The 19,105-nt window shown below is 45.0% G+C and overlaps 1 protein-coding gene and 1 long non-coding RNA gene across 3 annotated transcripts in view; one reads left to right on the top strand and one right to left on the bottom strand.

Moving 5' to 3' along the window:
• LOC308591160 overlaps positions 1-19,105 on the bottom strand; it is a 39,783-nt gene that overhangs the window by 18,035 nt on the left and 2,643 nt on the right. Inside the window, exons 2-4 of the long non-coding RNA XR_014010006.1 lie at positions 16,926-16,996; positions 9,997-10,117; positions 4,550-4,630 (exon numbers count right to left, since the gene is read on the bottom strand). This is a non-coding gene — a long non-coding RNA (uncharacterized lncRNA). The remainder of the gene's footprint in view (positions 1-4,549; positions 4,631-9,996; positions 10,118-16,925; positions 16,997-19,105) is intronic.
• The window catches only part of PLEKHN1 (pleckstrin homology domain containing N1), a 57,226-nt gene continuing 49,030 nt past the window's right edge, over positions 10,910-19,105 (top strand). The window contains exons 1-2 of one of the 2 annotated variants that reach the window (XM_081201494.1): positions 10,910-11,300; positions 17,312-17,411. In XM_081201494.1, coding sequence (XP_081057620.1) covers positions 11,020-11,300; positions 17,312-17,411 — 381 coding nt within the window. In that variant the 5' untranslated portion in view covers positions 10,910-11,019. The remainder of the gene's footprint in view (positions 11,301-17,311; positions 17,412-19,105) is intronic. The other variant, XM_081201493.1, reaches the window with a different exon arrangement.

Raw genomic sequence — 19,105 nt, 5'->3', positions numbered from 1 at the left:
CCTTCCTGGGCGGCGTTGGACCAGTGGCTATAGGGCTGTACACACAACCCTCCTTATACATTCACCAAACATGTTCCTCACTAAACTGATCTTTGGCGAATATGTGAGGGGTGTGTGAGAGAGAGTTGCCAGGGAACAGTGCAAGATATTTTGCCACCTGAGGCAGAACATCATGCCCCCTCCTATGTCAAGGCACGTAGTACTCAAGCCCAGCCAAGTTATTTGACATCTGGGGTCACCGCCATACTACACATGTAAAACATGGGGCTTTCCCCCAAAGAATCATGGGAGCTGCTGTTGGTTAAGGGTGCTGGAAATTATAGTTCCACAAGGGGTAAACTGCGATTTCCAAGATTCCTTGGCCTGTGGGGAAAGACAGTCAAATGCACTAACATAATACAAAGGCTAATAATTGGGATAGAATGGGCCAGGAGAGGGCGCCCTCAGACTCCCAATTTAAGCTCCTAGGCTTCAGCAGAAACAAGATGTGCAATCTGTGTGCCTTTGGATATGTTCAAACAACCTTATCTTGATTGAATGGTGTGTTTGTGTGGCCACTTACTGGGGGGTTGGGGGTGGTCAAAGAATGAATGTAATCCCTATATATGTGCATTGCAGGTGAGAGCAAATGTGAGCTCATCCCATGGAAAGTGTTCTCTGGAGACCAGTGCTAAAGTGTTCAGCACTTAGCACTGGTCTTTGAGTAAAAGCTCAGGATTCGGTAGTGCCTTGGTTGCAAAGCAGTGTGTGAAAGAACTGGGTGTTAAGAACATAGAAAGAGACTGCCAACAATCTCATCTTGTCCAGCAACCTGCTATCACAGTGGTCAGCTAGATGCTTATTATGGGAAGCCCACAGGCAACACTTGAGTGCAGCAGGAAAGGTGTGCCTGCAAAGTAAGGAATGCACACCACTTCTTGCACTCACCACCCTTCCCTGGGCAAGACTGGAAGTGTGCACAGTTGAGTATTTGTATCTTACCTGGCAAGTTCACACCTGCTGTGACCTGCTTTGCATCTGTTTTGGATGCAGAAGGTCCCAGATTCAATCCCTGACATTGCCAGGTAAGGTAGGGCTGGGGAGGAGACCCTGTCTGAAACTCTGGAGAGCTGCAGCCAGTTTGTGTGGACCAAGGGTGGGCTTGAGGGCCGCATTCCCTTCTGGACAATCTTTCGAGGGCCACATGCCGGTGGTGGGTGGGGCCCAAGACAAAAGTGAATACAATTGAAAGCATTCCTGTTCACTTGGGCATTGGGTGGCTAAAGAATCCTGTTCCTGACAACCCCGTGGTCACTGGAGGGAAGAATGTTTTAAACTGTAGCTGCTTTTAGAAGTTTTTAAATGCAAACTGTCTTGGGATATTTTTGTGATTATCTGTTTGCTGCTCTGAGCTTCTTGGGGACAAAGGGTGGAATATACATTCAACAACAATTAGAATAAGGAGGAGCAGAAGAGGCATAATCAGACTTCAAGGATATGTTCTGGCCTGGCAAAAACATTCAAGATGGTGAAGCAAGGCCAGTGAGGGGTGCGGTCTGGGAGAGGAGGAGGTACCAGATGAGGGCCAGGTACTAACACTTGAAAGGCCACATTTGGCCTCTAGGCTTTTCCCATCCCTGGTGTAGACCAGTGTTTCCCAACCTTTTTTGGGCAAAGGCACACTTGTTTGATGAAAAAAATCTCGAGGCACACCACCATTACAGCCCCGTGATGTCAGCGTGCAGCGTCACGCCGGGAGGGACGCACGAAAGTGTAAGTTTCAATTTTTTCCCCTCCCCCTTGCTGGGGAACCTCCAAGCTTTGGGGGGGGGGGAGGAGGCAGCAAAGCGAGGCAGGAAGGAGAGCGCGGCTTGGCTGGGTGAGCTTTGGCAGGGGCAGGGAATGAGAGCCGCGAGGCGGGCGCTGCAGACGGAGGCGCTGCCCGCCGAGCTCGCAGGCAGCCAGGCAGGCAGATGGCGAGAGCCCCGCGCTGGGCGGCCTCTCCTCGCCATCGCCGCCCCGCCTCTCGCCGCCTGACTCGCCTGCCTCCCTCCAAGCAACATCTCGCGGCACACCAGGCAACATCTCGCGGCACACTAGTGTGCCACGGAACAGTGGTTGGGAAACACTGGTGTAGACAATATGTGAACCGCTCTGAGACCTCTGGGTATAGGGTGGCATGTAAATTCAATAAATAATAATAATAATAATAGGCCAATTGTCTGGCTCAGTACATAAGCCTGTTTCCTACATTCCTAGCAGACAGGAGAAGGACTCTGAAGTTGTGCTATATGCCACTCACGATCCTGGTCTGGCAGGAAGAGGGAGTAGACTGGGGGGGGGGGAGACCATCAGGTTGTAGACATACCGGTACTTCCTCCCTCCTCTAAATAATCAGCAATACTTTCATGAGAGAATGTCCCGGCTGTTTTGTCACTGTGATACCTCTGGTTTAGGAAAGCCCTGAAAACGAGTTACCTGAAGCGGCAGCTTTGTGAGCATACCTATTACTTCATCTACCTATTTCATGAAACATATATACTGCTAGATTATTTCTAAATAAAACCTTCAAAGGACCAAACAATGAAATCACCAATAAAAAAAAATCCAGTTAAAAACAACTATTTAAAACATTCAGAAAATAATTAAAATCAACGATGAGCTAAAAACCAGATTAAAACACATTTCAACAGTCTGTGTGTCTGGATAGGCTGGCCTATACAAAAATGTTTTGAGCAGGTGTTGAAAAGAGTACGGTGAAGGTGCCTTCCTGATGTCAACAGGCAGGGAGTTCCAAATTGTGGCTGCTGCCATACAAAAGGATCGATTTCTTACTAATGCAGACCATATCTACAGGCTGTGCTCATATGGAACAGGGCGGGTGGGAATTACTTGGTGCCTCTTCATAAGGAGGAGGTTAGGAGCACTGGTGCCCTGGTAAAGGAGCACCCATAAAATATTTTGCTACATTGCCAAAAAGTAATGTCATAGCCTAGCAGCAAGAAAATATCCCTCTCGAAAACTTGTGTGCTGCCTTTTCAAAATGCCCTTTTCTCTAAACAAAGGCATTGTGCCAATCAGAGTTTCCTAGAAAGGTCATAGTTTCTTTTTAAGAAACAGAGAGAGGTTTTCAGCCAGGACTGAAGATTTCCCCTTAGCAAACTGATCTGAGCAAGCGGCTCACTCCCCTTGTCTCAAACCAACTGCTCCCCTTTGGCATTAATAAGTTCCAGCCTTCCATGGAAGGAAGCAGCCTTGACTGACAGCAGCTGCTGAAGGTCCAGATGAGCTGATCTGGGGACTCTCTTTCCCTGCTGTCAAACAGAGGCAACCAGGACGGCTCCTGCCTTAGGGCGGGTATGTGGGCTGCAAGGCCCCAAGGTGAAAAGGAGGAAATTTTTCAAATGCATTTTCATTCCCACCTGAGGCAAAAAGCTGTCAGCGCAAAGCAGAACCCCACATGCCATCGTTGCAATGCTAGAGGGAGCTGCAGATGCTGGAGTGAGTGCGTTTTGAAAACAGGAGCCAGTGCTCAGTACATCCCAAGTCCGGACTGTAAAATAAGCTCCAGTGGTGTGCACAAAGAAATTGCCTGGTAAGGTTGCTGGTTTAAAGGATATAGAAAACTCACTGTTTATTACTCTCTGGCAAACAAGCCTAAGGAAGGGTTTGACATGTGGCCAAGCTGGAGGCAAAAAGTTAACACTAGTGCAGGATAGCTCAACACTTGGGGACTAACTTGGAGAAGCAGCAGAATGTAAAGCTTGGGAGGCAGTGAACTACATCACCAAAAAGTAGCTAATAAAGAGGAGGAATCAGTAAGGAGGAAGAACAGGTTGCCTTTCTGTCTATTGCTTGCCAACTAGTTCAGATAACTTATTGAAAGTGTTGTTGCTTTGCTCCCCACACAGACAAACAAAAGACAGCAAAGCTGGCACAGGGAAAGTGTGGTCCTCAACATGGTGTTGGATTGCAATCCCTCCCCATCCCTAACCATTGGACATGATGGCTAGAGTTGAGGGGAGCTGGAGTCAAACAACCTCCGGAGGCTACAAGTTCTACAGCCCTGCGGTAAATTCACAAGGTTGGGCGTTGCTTCTGCAATGCTAGTCCTCTAAGGTCATGACAAGTAAATATTTCTGGCATCGTCTACTGTTGTTACACGAAGATGGTGAGCAAAGCAATTAATCCTGATGGGCTGCAATTTCTGCCAAGCCACCAGCCCATCAGACAGCACCCGTCTGATTTGCACCCTTGGGCCAGGTCTGCAGACAGTTGTCTAAGTAGGGCAGGCAATAGAGGCTGGCCCATAAGGCAAATTTGTTCTATTTTTGCATTTGGTTCCCCCCCATCCATAATGTTAAATACACACTTAAAGCAGCAGGTATTATTTTCCTGTTAATTATGCTGTTTTAGATGTGTATTCTATATTTGATCTTAATCCGGAATGTTTTATTTCAACATTTTGTCATTTTCAATATTTGGTGCTTAGGCTGCAGCCCACTTTGAGAAGCAATTAAAAGAAAATAATATGTGCAAAAACCCCAGACAGGGGCCTTGCCAAGCCTACCTGGAGATGCTGGGGATTGAAGCTGGGGCCTTCTGCATGCAAGGCAGGTGTTCTGCCACTGATGTACAGCCTTTCCCCTTTCTGAAGATGGAGAGAAGAAAGCATAATTAAAAAGAAGTATGTCTCTTGCCCAGAGATATATTTGGGTATGTCCATACCTTGACTTAAGGTGGGCTGTGAACCCCATGTGGCAGTATCTACTGCCTTCTCCTTCCTAAATGTGGATATTCCCTATGCAATCGGTGTAGCTCTTCTATTTGGATTTTCAAAACGTAGGGCGTCTCCAGATTTAGGGAGGAGAAAGTGTGGGACAGCAGTTGTTGAACGGGAGTGGCACATGGGCAAGGGGGAATTAAAGGAGGTACAAGAGGTTCACAATTCACACTGAAGTATAGAGAGGCACTTTGCTCCCCCCCCCAACACCTCCCCCACTAACTTTCACTGAACATCTAACCTGAGGAACAGTTCTGTGTGACCTGAAAGCTTGCATCCCGATCCCTCCTGGAAATGCCAGGGTTGATTTTTGTGTAACTAACACCGGTGTAGGTATGTGAGATCAGCCAGTGAGATTCTTTTTCTGCACTCCCTCCCACCTGCTCCACATTGCTCTCCAGCCCCTTAATCCAGACTCAGATTTCTATAAATAAAACACCAGTTGCACACAGTTTTTCCAAGCACGGAGCCTGTCTGCTCACCAATCCTGTTTAAAAATAAAATTAAATTGAAGGAGTAAAGGAGACCAGGAGCAGGATCCCATGATATAGCAGGGGTTGTTTTTTTTTTGCTTTTCGCTTTTTAAAAAGGTACTGTTTTAAGAAGTTGAAGCTGAGTTTAGTTTGGGTTCAAATGTGTAGAAAATAAGTCGAAAGCTAGATATTTGGCAACAGGTGCAAAATCCTGTTTTTGACACTGATGTCAAACTGGGGTGGGAGGAGAGGAGTTTTTGCAAGGGAGAATTAGCAGCACGAGTGCTCAAACCTCCCCCTCTGTGACCTCTCGCCACAGGTGCTCTCCTCCACTTTGTGTCAATAATTCCATACCTCCTCTAAAGCGCAGATTATGTAGGAGCACTTTGATCTGCAGAACTTGTGCTTCTACAAGTGCCACTCAGTGCTCCTTCCACATTTGTAAGGAGTCGTTTCTTCAGTATGGAAGCCAGTGGTCTTTGGCAAGTTCAGGGTCCCTTTGTGATAGTCACAGCCATGCCCGCTTAAAGCCACGCCCCCTTCTAAGATTATACAATGAATTTATAATTATGCAATAATTATCATTAGGGAACTCATTGCTACTGTCAACGCAGATCTCCCTGAGATGCATTTCAGCTAAATCTATTATTTTCTGTGCACAAACATAGGCAAATGATTTGGAGTGTTCCAATATCTTCTGTGAGTGACTTAATCTTGCAGAAATGGCACCCCATATTTATATATTCAAATATTTATTCCACTTATTATCCCACCTTGCCAAGTTCCAAGTAAGAATATTGAGATCTTTCTGGGAGCTTCCGAGTCAATGACAAAGCCTCTCTGGGGGTCTCAAAGTAGTGCCATTATACCTGTGTTACCCAGGTTTTGACCGAGAGAATACCTTAACTGCACAATTATTAAGGGAGTGACCAAATCTCAGCTCCCCTTCCCTAGGTAAGCACCTTCTGCAGTCAGTGAACTTCTTAGAGTGGATCTGGGTGCTATTGGGGAAGGTGATAAATGCCAGTCAATCCTTTACTGTTCTGTCTCACATTTCCAGGCCTCGCAGCCCAACTTCCATTATTCGCTGGGGAACTTGTGTTCTCCTGTCTACACCCAGCATTACTATGGACCCCTTTTAACTCAAATGTGTATATCAGATGTCAGGACTGGTCGTTGTCCTCTTCAGATCACCCCCAAACGCTTCTTGTTCTTTTATAAAACTTTTTATTGCGTATTAACAAAACAATCTTATAAACGGTTCTTAACTATTATTCCTCAGAGTCACTTCTTTCAGATACCTTCTGAGCTCTGCTTCTCTGTGACCAGCCACTCTCAAAATGGCGAAGGTGCCCTTCCCTTCGCTTTCCCGCTCTTTTTTCTAACCTCCTGGCTAGAGCTGGCTTGTATCTCCCCTCCGAATCTGAGCTAGAACTTAACCCTTGCCTTTCCTGGGAACAGCTGGTCCCTCCCTGTTGTTCCTCTTGCTCTCTTCTATTAGATTCACTGCTCCCCTGCCCCCCTTGGGGAATGCTTTCTCCCTCTGAGAAACTGGAAACTTCTAACTCTTCCCTGACATCAGAGACCAGATGTTATATATCGACTAAGTCATGGAAACCATGACTCAATGCTGCCCCTGATCATACATGTCCACTCAGTTGCAGCGGGGGTCATTGTCTAGTTCTGTAGATGGTCCTAAGATGTCCTGAATGTCTGCTAACAGTTGAGCCTCGTATCTCACCAGTCCACTGGAATTTGGAACAGGCCAGTTATGTATGATCATCTGCAAGATGACCTTCGACCTTGAGCCCTGGGCAGTACCATGAGGTTTTGAGCTAGCTCGCTTAAGATTCCCCATTCTCTTGCAAATGGAAGCACCTTGTGGTTTCAGTGTTCCTTTGGAGCATACAGAGATAAATCCCCTTTGGTTTTCCTCCCACATGCCTTCTCCAGAGTGACCTTAGGAGCCAATCCCCACTGGCTGACTCACCTCCTTTCACTTGGATTGGTTCCAGTCAGCACAAAGGGTGAGAAGACTTTCTTCTCAGGGGCTAAAAAGCTCCCCTTTCATGTTGACTGGGTAGCTCTGGGACTCTGGAGAGAGACACTGCTGCATAAATGAAAACAACACCCCGTCCATGACCCTGGACCACTGTACTTCTGGTGGCAGCACCTATGCTTTGGAACTCCATGCCTATTAACATCAGACAGCCATCACTATACTTTTTTATGCCTGCTGAAAAGTTTTCTGCTTCAATGGGCCTATCTAGGCTGTGTGTACACTATACCTTCAAAGCACACTCTTTCCCCCCAAATAATTCTGGGCACTGTAGATAAGAGTTGCTGGGAATTGTAAATCTATCAGGGCTAAACTGGTGGCTGCACAGAAGGGGCATGGCTCAGTGGTTGAGCAACTGCTTTGCATGCAGAAGGTGCCAGGCTCATGGTATCTCCAGGTAAGGCTGGAGGAGAATCTTGCCTGAGACCCTGAAGAGCCACTGCCAGTCAGTGTTGACAATACAGAGCTAGATGGACCAATGGTCAGACTTGGTATATAAGACAACTTCCTGTGTTCATATGCCCAGAGCAGCTAATGGGGTAATTGCCCCACAGCTGAAATCCTTCTCTTCATATGCCATTTTCCTAATTAAAAATTGCCACCCCGCAACAAATGAGTTAAAAATATATATATTACAGGTACTATATTTTACTTGTAAGCTTTTACATTTTGCAGGGGGAAAGCAGCTTGGGAGGGAGGGAATTCAAATCAGAAAAAACAGCACGAGCCAAAGATTAGGAACCTCCTCAATTCCCCCACTCAACTCCTGCACAACATTTGCTTTTTCCAACCATAGGCTCCCTCTTCCATATTCAATTTCTGCACTGGGTCACTGTAATTTATTTATCATAATCATCATCACATACATAGCCCCCCCTTTCCTCCATGGATCTCAAGGTGGCATATATAGTGTTCCATATTATCCTCACAACAATCCTATTAAACACTACTCTCTTTCTTCTTCCTTTGACAGCATGGATTTCTATTGACACGCTGAAGCATTCCACTTATGATAGCCTTCCCCTTATCAGCTTTAAACTTGTTTTATGCTTTATTACTTCTCTATTCCACCGTTTCCTCCGAGGAGCTCAAGGTGGCATGCATGGTTCTCCCCCTCTTCATAGTATCCTCACAACAACCCTACGAGGTAGGTTAGCCTGAGAGACTGTGGCTGGTCCAAAGTTACCCAGCAAGCATCATGGTTGAGTGGGGATTTGAACCCTGGTCTCCCAAGTCCGGGTCCAAAACTCTAGCCACACACTGGATCAGCTGTCCTCAGCTATCCCTGTTGATGTTTCCATTCTACAGAAATTCCTTTGAAAATTGAATCACACAACCTTTTGGCCAAGTGTTTGATTCACATCTGTTTGCTTTTCTCAATCCGCGCAGCGGATTGAGAAACTGGCGTGAGTCAGCCAGAGAGGGGTAGACTGCATATGCTTTGATTCGTGTCTCTATATGGGGGGGACCTAATATTTGATGGGAAGGAGATGAAAATTCCTGAAGAAGCCTAGAAGTCATTGATGACCATGTACACCCTCCGTTGGCGATGGCAGTATGCCTCTGAATACCAGCTGCTAGAAGTCACAGGTAGGGAGATTGGCTGTTGCACTCGGGTCCTGCTGTCCAGCTTCCCATCTTCTTTCTTCTTACTCCTCGTAGCCGAGTAAGATTGCCTTCCGTGAACACGATCTTAACAGTGAGTCCGTAAGTGAATGTGGAGGCCAATTCTGGATCCACACATCCTTCCACAAGTGGAGGCATAGGTTTCCAGGCAGTGATAGTTTGCCAAACGTGCCTTCCTCTTAGCTCTTTTCTCCCTTTCGTCCTGAGTTTGTGCTTCTTCAAAGTCTGTCGGAGCGCGCACAGGCCAGTGTTTCCCAGTTACCAGTGCTTATGCTACATTTAAGTAAATGTAAAAGTAAATAAAACAGACAAATCCCCCAACAGTTTGTTTCAAAACTACCCAATTTATTGTATTATGGATGAGGGAAGAGTGGGGACCTTATCTCAAATCCACGTTATTTATTTATTATAAAAAATATTAGGTATACTGCTAGATCTTTTAAAAAAAACACCAAGTGGTTTGCAGCAATAAAACCATGCAGAAAATGCATTAAGAACTTTAAAACAATTTTAAAATAAAAAAGGGAAAAACAAACATCAGTACTCTTAATTGCCTGCATAGGCCTGGTGGAATAGAAAGGCTTTCAGCAGGTGTTTAAAAGCTGGCATAGAAGGCACCTGCTGAATCTCTACTGGCAGAATATTGCAAAGACAGTTTCTCATTGTTGTCAAATTAGACTGACCAACTTGGGAATGACCAGCAACACACATGCAGGTGACCTTAGTGATTGAGCTGGAATATAAGGGTTCAGGCGACTCCTGAGGTACCCTGGACCTAAGTCGTTCAGGACTTTGTCAGTTAATACAAGGACCATGAACCTGGCTTGGTAGCAGAGGAGCAGCCAGTGCAGCCATTTTACCAATGGTGTCACATGTTCTCAACCAGAACATCAGCAATCTGTCTGTTGCATTCTCTACAGCAGGCATCCTCAACCTCGGCCCTCCAGATGTTTTGAGGCTACAATTCCCATCATCCCCGACCACTGGTCCTGCTAGCTCATGGGAGCTGTAGGCCAAAAACATCGGGAGGGCCAAGGTTGAGGAAGCCTGCTCTACAGTATACCTAATTTACCTACCCAGCCACGAAGCTTGTTGGATGATCTTGGGCCGGTCGCAGTTTCACATGGCTTGACCTACCTCACAGGGGTGTTGTTGTGAGGAAGAAATGGGGAAAAGTGTCTATGCCATCTCGAGCTCCTTGAAGGAAAGATGAGAGATAAATGTAATAAATAAACTTGCAGGAGAAACTCTGCAACTCAATTAACTTTTACTCAGAGTAGACCTATTGAAATTAATGGACAGGACTAACTGAAATCCATTCATTTCATTAGGTCTTTCTACTCTGAATAAAAGTTGACCGCAATCCTAAATAAAGAAAAGCAGACTTGTGCTTCCAGTTTTATTAAAGTCAGACAAAAAATAAATGAACCAGAAATTTAATTTTTTTTGGCGAAACATTTCAGCAGGCCTGTCTACAGGAGAAAACTAGTAATGGTGCCCCCCCCCCACACACACCTCTAGTTTTTCATGGGCGGGTGATGATTAAAATTTGTATACCACTTTTCATCTGCAGATGTTAGGGCGGTTCACAAGATAAAATTACAATTTTAAAAACACAAAAGACATTGTAAGAAATAAGAACAAACACAAACCAATAATCCTAGGCTTGCTAAATGTCAGGAAACGTCAGGAAAATGGTTTCTGCGTGTCAGGGGGGAATATTCGGCAAAATGTCAGGGAAAATCTTGATGTATAGTAATGCAATGGAAAAAGCAGTGGAAATATCTAAAAGCTTAAAATTACTATTTTTGGGTTAGGTTTTCCCAAAAAAAGCTCAACAATTTTGGTGGTTTGGTGGTTTCCTTTAAAAAAAAGCTTGGCAACCCTACAATAATCCCCTCTCTCACAACACATGGCAAGAGTTTCTCTCAATTGCCTCTTTAAAAGTTCCTTCATTATTTTCACCTGCAAAGACGCAGCAGCAGCAGCAGCAACAATCAACAAAGAATTCCTTTCTGGACTCCCCACTTCATGCTGTGTGTGTGATCAGATCCACTAGGAGGGGAAGTGAACCCAGCAACAAAGCAGCCCTTGGCCAAATGGCTGAGAGTTCCCAGCTCACACCCATAAGAGTCACCGCTGCAGACGGAAGTGTCTGCATGACACACTCAGAGAGCACACACCTCCTCGCTGGCTTCACACGCTCCGACGCCTGGGCTCCCCGAGCCTGCCTGCCTTTTTGCTCCTCTCTTCCCCCCTCCTCGCAACTCTTTCTTGGATTATACAAGTCGCTCTCAAACATGGGGAACATGGCTTGCGTCCCCCAGGCACCTGGCAGGTTCCGATATTCCTTCTCCAGGAAACCGTCGCTTCGGAAAGAGTGAGTACGCCGCAATCTTTCCTTTTAAGTTTTCTGTGCTGCTGCTGCTGTCTGCGTGTTTTGTTCTCTTAAAAAGAAAGCCTCATTGGGAATAAAATTCCCTTGCTGGGTCTCGCTTTCTCCAAGAAAAGTCAGGCACTGTGTGCATGTCCGTTTCCTTGAGATTTATCATGACAAGTGTTACAGTACCTCCACACTTCTCATATCGCACGCAAAGAATTTGGTGGAGTTCTTGGAATAAAGGACGGTGTCTGGTGTGTGTCTCTGTGTGTGGAGAGACAACAGTGCCTTTATTTTAAATGGGTGTGTGTGTGTGTTTTTGTTGTTGTTTTTTTGTTTCCTTTGGAGTAGCACCCCTGACAGGTTCAGTTTAATTGAATTGTTTTAAAAATTATATCCCACTTGAGAATTAAAAGATTCGAGTTAGATTGCAAAAGGTTAATGTGCTGGGCAGACCTATGCAGAATAATTCATAATAACACAGAGCATAAATTTAAAGCAACCCCCCCCCCCCAGTAATTTACCTTTCACAGAACTACATTTTCCAGCACTGTTAAACTACAGTTCCCAGGATTCTTCAGGGAGGACAATCAGCTTTAAATACATGGTGTGTACGCAATCTTTGCTCTCCAGTAAGTGTGTTTTTGTCTAGTTAAAATAACAATAGCCATTTAACAGAAGTTTAAGATACAATTTCTAGGAAGACGAGCATTTCAAATGAACTTTTAATTCAAAGTCTCACTCGATAAAACTTTCCCTCGCTTATAGGCAGTGTTAGAAAGTTATCCCTTTCCTCAGGACTCACTTAAGAATTATAATCCTAAATATTTACTGCTATTTTGGGGGCGTATTTCTATGTTCGAAACAGGGTGAGCCCCCAAACTGGCAAATGGCATGTAATCAAGGGAACTAATAAAAGTTTTGAACAAGACGAGGGTGTTTAATTTTTTATATATCTTTTACTTCACTACATAATTGAAATCGGTTTCAGAATTCCAGTGAAATAGTAACTTGCTTCACCATAGTTTCCCTAATGGATAGCACTGCATGTAGATTGTGGCACACAACTGATTTCACTGTGTACAGTGTACCCAGTGAAATTAGAGCCTTGTGGCACATTTAATGGCTCGCAAATTTATAGTAGTGTGAGATGTTGTGGACTACAACCCACATCATCAAGTGAAGTGGGCATGAATTCTGAGAACATATGCCCCAATAAATCTGTGAGTCTTGAAGGTGCCCAAGTCTTTGTGTCTGCTGTGGCTACCCCTCTAGAAGTTGTCCCAGCAAAATGGACCACATGCACATTATGCGATCATTGCTGATAAACCCTGTGTGCTATTTCCTACACAGAACCACCCTCTGTGTAGGAATGTCATGCTATTTGAAGTGTTGGCTTTACGTGGATTAGTCTATCTGAACACCAGAACCTCCTGTTGTAGGCTTTCTGCTCCTGTTCTACCTTCGATACCGATCGAGTTTGAAAACTTCATGGCAGCAGAAGGGCTTCACAACAGCACTTTAAAAAGGGAGATTTCATAATGCGTTCACAAAACTAGCTCAGCTTTGCAATGGAAAGGACAACAAAAAAGGGATGTGGTTGAGCCCCCTGCCATTCTCATGGTTTTCCCACCTCACGGTTCCCACCAGACAAAATCTAGCCTTACACAGAACCAGCACAGTAAAACTAAGTGACTGTTTGTATATGTGGAGGAGGAATGGAAAACTAGGCCAAATTCCTTGGTGCCAACATGGTTGGAATTACAATCCAGGGATAATGTGCCTTTTTCGGATTTTTAAGTGCCCAAATGACCAGGCACCTGGGCTTTCTTTCTTTAGGTGTCTATGTGGGTGTAAACTTACAGGCAGGAACCCTGAAACTGATGCTGGTAATTGTGTAAAGGGCTGTGGCTCCATGGTGGAGCATCTATTTTGTGCTAGTTTCAATCCCCAACATCTCTAGGTAGGGCAGGGAATATCCCTCCTGAAACCCTGGTGAGCCACTGACGGTCAGTGCAGACGATACTGAGCTAGATGGATCAAGGGTCTTAGTATAAGGCAACTTCCTATACACAAAATCCAGACTTAAACATGTTACTGATTGCACGAAAAATCAGGGGATTTGTGGGCAAATGCAAAATCACGTTGCATGTTGAAAATGCTGTGTGTCCAGACAGTGTCCCCAATGCCCATCAAGCCATTTGGGTGGAAAATGTCAATATGATTGCACATTGTATCCACCTGCGAGGCACTTGACGTTGTTAGGTTTTGGTGGCGCCGAGATGAGTGGTTGTGAATTAGTGGAGCAACACACTTCCCTCTTCCCTCTCCAGAAGGGAATTAAAGCATCATCAACAAAAGAGTTCATGGACTTCCGTAGAATTCATAGAACTCTTTTGTTGATGTGGCTTTAATTCCCTTCTGGAGAGGGAAGAGGGAAGTGCATGATGGGATATCACAGGAAGTAAGAGCTTTGCCCTGCCCTAGTTAGCACTTCATGGGCATCCCTGGCAAGAGGTGCGACATTGCAAACCACAAGTTCTGACACATCAAAGAAAACTAACACATATTGCAAATGCAACAAATGGAACATATGCTAAGGTGGTTTTGTATTTGTAACCATATTTTGGGGTATCAGTGTCTGCCCTTAAGATCAATAGGCCTCTTTTCCTATTGAGTTTCTTTTTCTTTCTAAAATTTCTGCCTGCTTCTTTGCTTTACCAAGAGATGTTTGGGGATGGGGGCTTTGCTAAAATTCAAGGTTAGCAACAGATGCTGGGCCTGTCTGTTTTGCTTAGGGTTGCAAGTAACGCTACTTGAGTTAGCTGATCAGTGCTACCAGGTGGTATGTGAAAACAAGGGGTCCCCAGTTGAATATTTTTTGGGTGTTTGTGGAGGTTTGCAACCTGTGGCACTCAAGTGAAAGTACTGTAGTAATATAGAGAGGAAATGGATGGTTTGAATGTTCTTTACAGGACAGAATTCTCCCACAGAATACACTTCAAGTATGGGGAACGGCACAAAATTTACATGCACACACACTGTGGTGTGACTGCAAGAGATGCATTGAATGATGCATTAACAACCTACGGAACTCACTGCCTCAAGATGCTGCAGTTGACACTAGGTTGAAAAGCTTTAAAAAGATATTGACAAATGAATGGAGCAGGAGAGGTCAATTGACAGCTATTGCTCACATTAGTGAAATAATATCTGTGTACACAAAGGCTCACACATAGGGTTTGCAGTAATCTTTGGGGTTTTTTTCAATTAAAAATATATATGTTGGGGGAGTGGCAACTGTCTTTCCACATCACATATTTCACTGGAATTTGTTGCTACGTGAGTAGTGATAGCCACCAACTTGGATGAGGATTAGATAACTTCATGGAGGATAACGCTCTCAGGGCTACTAGCAGCAATGGCCATGTTGCCTCTAGTACTAGAGATGGCATATTGCTGGGGAAGAAGGGTGGAAGGTCACAGGGCGGATTACAGCATAAAAACACTAAATTGAAACACTAAATACATAACATAATAATAAATAATAAGCAAAAAACCAATAACCCCACCTCCTACAAACACGTTTAAAAGGCCATAGATTGTTTAATCAGCCAATGGCCTGGTTATAGAGAAATGTTTTTGCCTGGCATCTAAAGATATGTAATGAAGGCGCCAGGCGAGCCTTCCTGGGGAGAGCACTCCACAAGCGGGAACCCACCACAGAAAAGGCCCATTCCTGTGGTGCCGCTCTCTGGACCTCTCAAGGAGGCGGCACACTGAGAAGGGCCTCAGGTGATGATCTCAGGGTCTGGGTTGGTTTTGTGGTCCTGAGCCGCTCAAGGCCTTATAAGTCAAAACCAGTACGGTACATTGAATTGGGGGGGCCTCCAGAAGTTGCCGGTCTCCAACTCCCATCAGCCCCAGCCAGCATGGCCAATGGTTAGGGAAGATGGGAGTTGTAGTCCAACAACATCTGGAGTTCAGCAGTTTCCTCACCCCTGGTTTAAATATGCTGAGTGGCAAGTACAGTGGTGCCCCGCAAGACGAACGCCTCGCAAGACGGAAAACCCGCTAGACGAAAGGGTTTTCCGTTTTGGAGGCGCTTCGCAAAACGAATTTCCCTATGGGGTTGCTTCGCAAGACGAAAAAATCTTGCGCGTCCCCGCGGGTTTTTTTCGCTCCCCCCCTTTTCCTAAGCCGCCTATCAGCTGTTCCGCTGAAAAACCCGCTTAACAGCTGATCACGGAAAGCCGCTAGACCGCTGTAGCGCTAATCCACTAGGCTGTCAATGGGCTTGCTTCGCAAGACGAAAAAACCGCTAGACGAAGAGAATCGCGGAACGGATTCTTTTCGTCTTGCGAGGCACCACTGTAATCAGTGTTAAGTGATCTGGAGTCTGATGCGTCTGGCTGCATACGTGTGTGTGTGTTTAAGAATACAATCTCCTGTTTGCAAATGAGGAATGCAACAGCCCCTTACAGAGAAGCATTTGCTTCTATTGTGTGGAGTAGCATGAAGGATGCATGTGAATAAAACAAGAACAACAAAACAAAACAAAAAACACCAATTATCATGCAGCAAAAATGTTGTAATTTGCTTTCAAGAGCCGAAACTATGTTGACTGAGAGTGATGGTGGGTGGGGAAAGGGGAATACCTCCATGACATCAGCTGGCACCTGGGCACCAACAATGCCTTTTAATGGGGTCTGAGTCACTGCTGGTGTCACCTTGAAGGGAGAATCAGGGATAGCAGGAATCGTTATTTAAATGGTGCAATAAGACTGTTGGTTTTAGCCAGGGGGGATGCTATGTGGAGCCCTAATCAGGGAGCAAAAATGACATAGGGTTGTTTCTAAAGCTATGCCTTTACTCAGAGTAGTCCTGCTGAAGTTAGTGAATATGACTAAGGCTGTGAACACATTGGGCAGAACCACAATACTTTTGAAGCACATCCATTTCAAGTACACAACTGTCGCCCCTCAAACCCTGATACAGTAACTGTAATTTCCTCCTAACAGAACTACAATTCCCCACACCCATAACAAACTACGGTTCCCAGGATTCCTTTGAGAAAACTATGTGCACTGACCTTTATGGTGGCTAACACAATATGTACTTCCCAAATCAGTGGTAGCAGCACACTGGAAGTAATTGGAGTGTGGAGGTCAATTAATTTCAATGGGTCTGCTCTGTGTAAGACATGGTTGGTAACAACCTTTAGGGCTGCACTGATTTGCTTGTTGGTGTAGTGTGTGGGAGAGAAAGCACTTTTACTGATTTAGTTATCGTAGGTAACTTTTACGAACCAGGGCTGGTTCCTGCTTTTGGACTTCCCATAGGCATCTGGTTGGTCTCTGTGAGAGCAGGATGCTGGACTAGATAGGCCTCTTGCCTGATGCAGCAGATTCTTATTTGTTTTTGGGTATCCATGTGTGGGTGTGGGTGTTTTCACCCTGCAGCAATAGTTGCAACAGTGGCCTTGAGAAAGAGATTCTGAGGCAGAACATGGGGCCTGTTTCAATCCCCATCATCTCCAGGTAAGGCTGGGGGGGGGGATGTCTGAAAGCCCTGGAGAGCTGCTGCCACTTAGTGTAGACGATATTGAGCTTCCATACTACTTACGTTAAAGTTGCATCATCTTCAAACTCATGTGTTCTGAGAGAGCGTGCATGCCTCATCTTTCTTTTAGAGAACTGTGAAGAAGAAAAAGGATTACCTTAACACTCTCCTTGGGAAAGACAGAATCCTTTGACCATCCATGATGAGGAATGAGACCCAACGAAGCATTCCTTTGTGGAAGGACAAATGAAACAAAGCCCCCCCCCCAAAAAAAAAATCCAAGGAGAAATTCACTAAGCCTAAATGTTATTGATGGCCAGCTGTTCATTAGGTCCGGACACTTAAAAGCCTTGTGATAAAAGTTGCTAATTCCACCCTGATGCGTTGCTGATTTGATTTGTTTGCTTGCTTTGATCTCGCCTGACTTTTTTTTTTAAATTGCTTTTCAGACAAGAGAGCAAAAAAAAGCTAGCCAGCCTTTTTGGTTTTGAACCAGGACAAGAGAGGGATGTTACCTCAGACAAGATACTCCAATATATTCCTGGCCAGGTAAGTGCTCTGAGATCTATAGTGATCTTAATTTGAATAATGGTGGTGACATTTCTGCTATCCAATGTTTTGTGTGTCTTCAGGCCCTCTTTTAATCTTGGACATCCTGAGGTGAGATAAGTGACTATTGTATTCCGTTTACAGACGAGAAACCGAGGTTGTGATAGGGACTTGAGCAAGGCCACTCACTGAGTTTGTGGCTGAGGAGATGCAATTTGTAAGCACAAATCCTCAACCCGCAAATAAAATTGCTTTTGCACGCTGTAATGCAGTCTGGTTTAAACTAGTTAAGCCAGCCTGGTTTAAACAGATTTTCATGCTGTGCCCCAATGAGTTTTTGGAAATGGAAGGATTGGCATGCCTGTTATAGGGATAGTTAACAGCTTTGTCAAACTACAGTTCCCAGAGGTCTTAAGGAGGAAAGCTACAGCTGACTTTTAGGACATCTAAAAACATCATCATCATCATCACCTTTATTTTAATTATCAGGGTTCTTCTTCTATGGATGACAGTCTTTAGAATTGTTTCACTGTGAAAGTTGCAGCATGACTTCTGGCCAACCAGTGGGCCTGCTATTGTCATCATGACGCACAAGAGCTTTTAATTGCCCATGATTAAAAAATAAAACAAATTAGCCAGCCCACAGTGAGCCTTTTTAAACAAGAATTCAGAATGGGGATCAGGGCTGTATATATACCTTGACACATTTAAAGCAAACTCCCCCTCACCCAGACAAAAGAATCCTGGGAACCATAGTTTACCTTCACAAAGTTACAATTCCCAGCAAACTGCAGTTCCTAGTATTTGATGGTGTGCTTTAAATGTGTAAAGGTGTGTGTGCAGCCCAGATCCCTTCTCCATTGAGGAATGTTTGCTTGTTCTCATGCTGTATTTCCCTGGGTGGAGATGGTGACAGAGCCCTGTCACCAACCTGTATATCTGGAGTTATGACTACAAAAAGGTGGGGAGGAAGGGATTGTGCTGCTCTCCCTGTTCTTTTGAGAAAGCAGGAAGCTAGTTGATGGATTAGTCTGATTCATCCTTCCCAGGGTGCAAAAGTTGGTAATTCTGTAACGCACACAGATGGCTCCACATGAGACGTACCTAGGGTCCCTTGTGCCCTTGGCCAATGAGCTGTATCAGCGGCAGTGCTGCACCCCCACCCCCCAAAAAATCACTTTACTGCAATGGCCAAGAAGCCAATGCAGGCTCAGATAAGGCTTCTGGAAATGTTGGATCAAACCCACAAGTAGATTTTACTGCCACCTTTTCCCTCACCCTCGGATTTGTGCTGGGAGCAGTTTTGTTTGTCCTCCCTTAATATTCTTTTTCCACCTTGACTGTAAACACTGCACTTGCAAAAATATTACCAATGTCTGTTTTGTTAGGGGAAACATTGAGCTAGGCCTTGTGGGATGCACACAAGAGACAACCACGCCATGCAGTTAGAGCAGTTAGAGCACATTCAAAGAACATGGCTTCCTCCCCACAGAATCGTGGGTGATGTATTTTATTAAGGGTGATGGGAACTGTAGTTCTGTGAGAGATGAACTTCTGTTCCCAGCATTCTATGGGAGAAATCATGCCCTTGAAACATGCGACGTGGATGTTAATCTACTAGGTGAACTACTTTTCGTACACGCACGAGGCAGATGTGTCCAGCCTCCTCTCCTGCCCCACTGAAGTGCTTTTTT

The sequence above is a fragment of the Podarcis bocagei genome, assembly GCF_964188305.1.
Source record: "Podarcis bocagei genome assembly, chromosome: 7".
Lineage (NCBI taxonomy): Eukaryota > Metazoa > Chordata > Lepidosauria > Squamata > Lacertidae > Podarcis > Podarcis bocagei.
Note: the sequence above shows the minus strand (reverse complement) of the source record. Positions and strands in the feature narration are given on the sequence as shown.